At 46.7% G+C, this 7,263-nt stretch overlaps 1 protein-coding gene across 2 annotated transcripts in view; it reads right to left on the bottom strand.

Annotated features, from left to right (window-relative positions):
• Nucleotides 1-410: 410 nt before the first annotated feature.
• Nucleotides 411-7,263, bottom strand: part of dlc1 (DLC1 Rho GTPase activating protein) — a 65,826-nt gene continuing 58,973 nt past the window's right edge. For both annotated transcript variants that reach the window (XM_031560426.1, XM_042703061.1), the window contains exons 9-14: nucleotides 6,616-6,829; nucleotides 5,662-5,776; nucleotides 3,852-4,064; nucleotides 2,676-2,893; nucleotides 2,159-2,332; nucleotides 411-1,758 (exon numbers count right to left, since the gene is read on the bottom strand). In XM_031560426.1, the coding sequence (XP_031416286.1) occupies nucleotides 1,659-1,758; nucleotides 2,159-2,332; nucleotides 2,676-2,893; nucleotides 3,852-4,064; nucleotides 5,662-5,776; nucleotides 6,616-6,829 (1,034 nt within the window). In that variant the 3' untranslated portion in view covers nucleotides 411-1,658. The remainder of the gene's footprint in view (nucleotides 1,759-2,158; nucleotides 2,333-2,675; nucleotides 2,894-3,851; nucleotides 4,065-5,661; nucleotides 5,777-6,615; nucleotides 6,830-7,263) is intronic.

Below are 7,263 nucleotides of genomic sequence, written 5' to 3'. Positions count from 1 at the left end.
GTATAAATACAAGAATGCTTAAATTAACGTTCATTGTCATGCGTTATCCTTATTTGGGTGGCATACACTTTTAAGGTTTACAACACAAGGCAGAGCAAATTAGTTATAGATTTCAACACAAAATTGCTCTTGAATCTTAGAGGATAAATGGTAGTGTATGTTTTGTTACTATTTAGTCTTTTACTTCATTTTTAGGTTAACACTGAAAACAGAAATACACACAACAAAGAAGCTGACAGTTGTTATAGTTTTCCTTCTTATCACAACATTGTCTTTCTCTACCCTTGTCCTCTGTCTCCCCCCTTAGTTCAATCTCCAACTCCTTTACAGTAAAACCTGTAATATATTCACCTTTATAAAAGGACCTCCCCCGTAACTTCCCCTCTCTTTCCCAGTCCTATCTCCTATCACTTTTTCTCACAAAGGTGAGCGGAAGGCAAGAGATGCCTTCATCTGCTCAAGGGTGGATTGGCTCATGATAACTGAGAGACAATAGCTACTGTCAGCTATTTCCAAATAGATCGAAAAGAAAAACAAAAAACTCCAAAACATCACACTTAAACACTGCGGTCAGCCATCTTTGTTTTCTGTTACACCCTTCTCCTCCTTGACCGTTTCTCTCTCTCTTCAAAGTGGCCTATATGGCAATTGGTCAGTAAGCTTTATTGTGACGATTTTGGTCCCTCCATGTGTTGGTCTTTTCTTTTCATTCTGGGCTCGTAAAGATTAAAGCCCACGAATTAGCCAGACATATGCACTAATCTACTTAACTACAGCGCTGTTCAACTCTCAATCCCAAACCAGTCGGCCCTCCTACGTCTTAAGCCTCAGGTGTTCCAGCCACCTCTCAGGCTTTTTCACACTGTCTGTCAGCAAGGCTGTCACACACACACGAACAACGATACACAAAAGCAAACCTGCACAACACAAACGAGTGTACACACACTAACAAATACACACACACATACACCCCCAGTCATTTGTTCACTAACTCTTTACAAAGTTAGTGTAGTTCCACTAATGAAAGGGCAATTTTTACTATGACACTGCTGTTTTGAAACTGATGAACACATGCTCACACACGCATATGCGCACACGCACACACACACACACACACACACACACACACATACATTTCTGATAACATATGTTTTTTATACTATATTGCAGCAGAGAGCCAGTGCATGGAATACATCTCATTTGTCTCTCAGTCACACGGTACACACGCACATAATATAATCTCCCCAATACACATATACATCGATACACATTTTGTATACATAGTCCATTTTGCTTCCCAGAAGCAGTAGAACCCCTGCCCCTGCCCCTGCCCCTGCCCCTGCCCCTGCCCACCCCATGAAATTTTGGCATCACTGTTAACACCCCTGGACGGGTAACATGGTGTGCACCCTCTGAAAGTGATGTCACAGTTCAAGACGCGGGCAGTCATGTGTCCATTCCAGTCTTGGGGTGTTGTTTTCCTTTGACCTGTCAATCAACTGTAGTGTAGAGACAAAAAATGAGAACTGTATACCGACGTTATGTTGTCCTTAAATACTCTCTGAGTGGCTGAGGCTGTGTAGGTGACAGCAGCCTTGGTGGCCGAGGAGTCCTTCTGAGAAAAGGAGACTGAAACGAAGGGTGAAGGAGAGAGGGATTTATTTTTCCATCGGGGAGGTGAAGGAGTCTCTGATCCTTACAACCTCCGCAGCACACTGGTGTCCATAGAGCTTATTGTACCACTCTGGGAATCGACCCCTGTGAGAGAAAGAGAGAGAGAGAGAGAGAGAGAGAGAGAGTGAGAGAGAGAGAGAGAGAGAGAGAGAGAGGGTTAGCTAAGTCTGTCTGAGGCAGCACAAGAGGCTACCTACATTCTCCAGGGTCTGTGCAAGACCGATGTGTTTGTAAGAGGCAGCATAAAGCAGACAGATTAGTGCTGTGTGTGGAACAGACTGACACTATAATCCCTCCCTGAGTGCAAGTGTGTGTTTTCTGTGAATAAGTGCTCATGTGTACGTGAGAATAGTGCACGAACTGAAATAGCACAATAGTACATTTTTATCAGTGGATAAAAGTAGTTTTTGGCACTGAGCAGGAATATGTTGCATGTGAACATGTGTGGGTTGGGAAATGGGGTAATGGGGTAATGTCAACTCACCGGCAGTCCACCCTGGAGATGTGTGTGAGCCGGGTCTTGTTTTGGCCACAGGGCTCCATGTAGTAGCGGGAGGTCAGGATGTTGGCACGCACCCCCATCACTGCTGCCCTGTCATGATCCACCGATGCACTCACCAGGGCGCACGCACCCTTGGGCAAGTCTCTCAGCCACGTCCTACGTGACACACACACACACAAACAACGCACACATGTAGAAGGTTAGAATACTTACTAAATGCTCAACAACATATGAGGCAAGTATTTAAGTGTCTACTTGATATTTTGATGCAACAAAAATGAGAAGTGCTGCTGAAATGCAGTTGTTAATAACCACTACAGAGAATGAGGCAAAGAGGAGAGGAAAGGGGGACAGAAACAGAAATCCGTTTGTATGAATACAAATACAGACAGACAGATAGATAGAGAGATATATTGAGAGATAGATAGATAGATAGATAGATAGAGAGAGAGGTGGATAAGGTGAGGCTTGTGTCCGGACAGACAGGAGCAGCGCTTACCTGAGCACTACATGGTCTCTGGGCGGGTGCGGAGCCATGCTGTTGCGAACGTACTGGTAGACCTCGGCACGCTCCTCCAGCGTCTCCACCACGCGGCCCTCCAACAGGTCCTCATCCCAGCGCTGCTGCTCCCGCAGGACCCGAGACAGCACCTCCTCCGCCGACGCAGGCACCTCCACAGACGCCTTCCACATCCGCAGCGGGGAGCCATCATGCACCTGGAGGAGAAGGGGTGAGGTAAATGTTTGTTTGTTTTTTTGCTTATATATCTTCTATGTTCAATGGCAAATTAGACAATATTCTTTTCTCCATTATTGTTGCCATGGTTATGATTTTCTGTAGGCAAGTTAGAGATACTGTGGACCAGTGGGCTAAATCTGTTCAACGGTTTCTATGGACACAGAAAGCTTAAATGCCTCTCATGTTTTTGGCCAAACCGTGGCTAAAATACTAGTAACAAAACCTACAGGCCAATCCTGTAGGAAATATCTGATGCTTTAAGGTTCTGTCCCGGATCCCTTTCTCACCCCGTCATGTAAAGGTATCACACTACACTTTGGAGAGGGAGAAGCAGTGAATTGGGACACTGATTCCACCCTAAAGGAGTTTACAGCCTCCAGGGCTGAGCAGGAAGTGTGTATGGGAAGCATGAGCAGCATGGTATGTGGGGAACAGGAAGTAGAGTGCGGAGGGGCAAAGAGCACAGCACGGCATGGCGACATCAAGGGTGATGTCATGGCGGGCAAGACGCCAGAAAGGATGCTGGGAACAGAACGAGGTTGTGTTGCTTTCACACGAACATCAGCCCTGGTTCACAGGAAAAAGCTCACTAGGCTTTTCCATCAATCACCAGAAAGACATTGAGAAATACTCAAATTCAGTCCAAAAGAGTGACTCAAACTGGCATAAAAAAACAAACAAATTGGAGCTCACTGTAGGTCAATCTGGATGTGGTGTAACCAGCTGTGTGACATTAACTCTGGTTTGTCACTTCATAAAACAAAACGTTTTACCCAAACGAGGGTGACAAGAATGAACACTATAATCATGGGAGAGTAATCTAAATGGACTTCTCTGTCTGTGTGCTATACGTGTGTGTGTGCATCAGTGTGTGTGTGCATCAGTGTGTGTGTGTGTGTGTGTGTGTGTGTGTCTGCTGTGTTTAGCATCTAGTACCTTCTTGTAGGCAAGTTCGGCAGGCTCGGGTGTGGAGACGCTGTCGTAGCCCCGGAACTTGTCCTTGGCCTCCTTGAGCAGGGCGTCCAGACTCTCCCTGAGGTGAGTGCGGTAGCCCTGCGGCCCACAGCCCTCCAGCAGCTCCTCCATCCTCACGGGGCTCAGGCCCTGCTCCACGTAGGAGTTCCTACAGCGACTCATCTCTTCCGGGATCTGCAACAGGACAAGTGGGACGTTGCCATGCATTAGAATATGCATCAGTGGATTGAAGACACTATTCTGCACTGTTTAGATCTCATGCCCTTAATGATATCAACAAGTCACTGAAATCAAGGTGATCTTCACATAAACACATTACATAAGAGTCAATAGAGTGCATTAAGTAACATCACCAGCCTATTCTGGCATGATTTCTGGAAATGTCAAACCACAATAATTCAGCATGAAACAAGGGATGGATGCCATTAATCCAGTGTGATTCACTAGATATGTTATCTGTTCGTTTCCTGTTTGCTCTAAGGCTCTCTGTTCTTTCCGGTCATGCTGCCGGTTAGATACATGGCGTCTTGTGCTAAGTATTAGCGGAGATAATTCAGTTATCAGAGCTGAAAATAAAGAGCGGAACAGAGCAGGGTAAAAAAACACGAGCGAGTCAGCCATCTCTACGGTGGCGTGTCCTTAGTTCACCTCCAAGAAACCCCACACAGATAAAAAGGTCAAAGATGATACAAATTTGTGATAACTGCTAACAGAAACGCTATTAAGTATTATGCTATTAGACTATGTCAAAATATAGATCCTAATCTCCTGCAGTGGCTGCCATTGCCCTGAAACGGAGAGACCAGAGCCTGACTGATAATCGTCAGTGTGGAAGGGCCAAGCGTTCATGACCTCATACGCCTCAGTCAGGCGGTGCTCGGGCTGAGTCCTGAGACCGGTGGCCAATCATTCTTTATTTTTGCGCTTATCCATTCAACGGCTTCCCATTGGCCTTGGCATGCAAGGTCAGCCGAGATGTTTGGGTTGGGCTGGGGTGGCAAGGGTAAGGGTGGAGGGGGGGGGGGGGGGGGGGGGGGTGCAGGGCGGAAGAAAGTTGTTGTTTTGTGGCATGCTTCTTGAGGCCTTCTGCCATATGCTCAGACAGGGTCATGACCTTACATAATCATGGGCTTTGGCATTCCAGGAAGGCCTTGAGTGGCCCCAGCAACCACCAACTTGAAACAAGAGAAGTTTCTCTTTAAGAAAGTGGAGTAAATAACATCCGGGGGGAAAAAAAAAGGCTTGAGGTGAGTCTAATCAGCTTTGCAAACCCCCTACCTCTGATGCATAACAACAAAAACTCTACAGCGGACACTACTGCTGTGGCAGCCAATAACACCCAGACAAAAAGCCTGGTGGGAGTTGGCCTAGCCTTTCATAAGCCAACTCTGATTAACCTGCCCTGCAATTCAAGGACTGTTTGTGTAGGGCTGAGTAACAAGAAGGAGATGTACAGTATGTGCTCCAGAGTATAAGCCTTTCATTAAAAGGCATATCCCTGTGTATACATCATAGGTTGGTATTTGCGATTTGGGCGTTAAATGTATTTTACAAATGGAATGTTTTGCTAGGTAAATAACAGAAATGTGCCTGCAGTTTAGGTCAGGTACAAGGTAAATGTCAAGAGGAGATGTGTGCGTGAGAGAGAGAGAGAAAGGGATGCACAGTGCAACACATGCAGAAAATCTCTGCATGATTCTGTCAGTGTCTTTACTCAGCCTCTGTGTTTGCATGGAGTGGAAAGAAAGTGGCTGGGTCAGAGGTCACTTACCTGGAAGAGTTTGCGGCATTCCTGAATCATGTGGGCCAAGCCATGAGTAGCAGCCAAGTTCTCGTTCAAGTCCCTCTGATCAGGTTTACCTAGGGTCTGCTTCCTATTCATGACTCTGTAACAAACACAGACACACACACACGTATATATTAGGTTAATGCTATAACCACACACTTCCTCTCTCTCTCACACACACACACACACACATATATACTGACACACACAGACCTCCATCAACACAAGAGAGAGTGTGATGAAAGAAAACTGGGTAGAATGGAGTTGCATAAGAAACTGGGTGGGGCAACTTCATACCATATAACCAAATAGAAAAAAGTCTGTATCCTCTCTTTCACATTTCAAACAGGCCTACCCCCTATATATTGCTCCCTCTCTTATCCATCTACCCTGTGCTGGCACAGTCATTCTCTCCATCCTCCTCTCAGTCTTTCTCCCAGCCCCTCTCTCTTCCTCTCTTCTCTTCCCATCCTGTCTACAGCCCTGTGAAGCTGCTTCCCCCTTCCTGTGTTGGGGGCAGCACTGTGTATTGTCTGTTATGTAACTGGCTGCTTTGTGTAATTACACGGTATTAACAAAACTTCCCGAGACAATTAAGACAGTACTTAAAGGCTGTCTGTTTGATTTGACGAAAGAAAGAAGTTCAAGAGGGTGAAGGTGGGGTGCATCCTGGCCACACACAAGCACACACACACGCAAACGCACACGCTCAGCGATCAGCGCTCGCACTCACAAAGACATGTGAGGACACCTACAGTGTTACGTGTCTTTAAAAAGACCACACCAGCACAAACACAAGTAAGTGCACAATCACTGGCCATGAACGCGTGCATAATTTAGACACGTCCAAAAATGTGTCGCTTTGCACTTGCATCAGTTCTCTACAACCATCCACACACCTCCACGCCACAGTTTGGGCTTGTCACCTATTGTACCTACCTGGGTGAGGAGCTGTCGCGGCGCAGTGTGTTCAGGTGGAAGAGAGATGGGGCGAGACACACGGCCAGGTTGGTGCAGGTCATCTGGTTGTCGGCCACGCTGGCCGTTACGTCGCTCAGGAAACACAGGAGCGTCTGCAGGGCGTCGCGAGCCTCGTCTGGGAGCAGCAGCACCGCCGCACGCACCGCCTGTAGACGCTGCTCCTTTGGCATGTCTGAGAGAGGGAGAGAAAGAAAGAGAGAGAAAAAGAGAGAGAGAGAGAGAGGAGGAGGAGGAGAAAAGTAATGCAGAAAAGATGACCAGAGAGACAGAAAGGAAGGAAGTGATAGAGGGAGAGAACGTGAGAACAATGAGAATTCATGAGTTTACAGCTTGACACTAAGAGGGTGGTGAGGCAGTATTTACCACAGTCTTTTCTCTTTGTAACTGCGGAGACATAATCACTGTTTATGACTGGTCTCCATCACAAAGTGAGAAAGACACAAAACCCAAACAATATTCATCACCACTGGGTTTCTCTCCCAAGAGGCCTTGTTTGGCCCACACAACGACCTAGAGAGATTAGATTTGAGCTCCGGTCCTCTGGGGGGTAGGAACGGTTACTGGGGCACGGCATAAATGACCCGCCAGATTAGCATCTGCAAGGAA

Source organism: Clupea harengus, chromosome 22 (assembly GCF_900700415.2).
Source record: "Clupea harengus chromosome 22, Ch_v2.0.2, whole genome shotgun sequence".
Classification (NCBI taxonomy): Eukaryota; Metazoa; Chordata; class Actinopteri; order Clupeiformes; family Clupeidae; genus Clupea; species Clupea harengus.
Note: the sequence above shows the minus strand (reverse complement) of the source record. Positions and strands in the feature narration are given on the sequence as shown.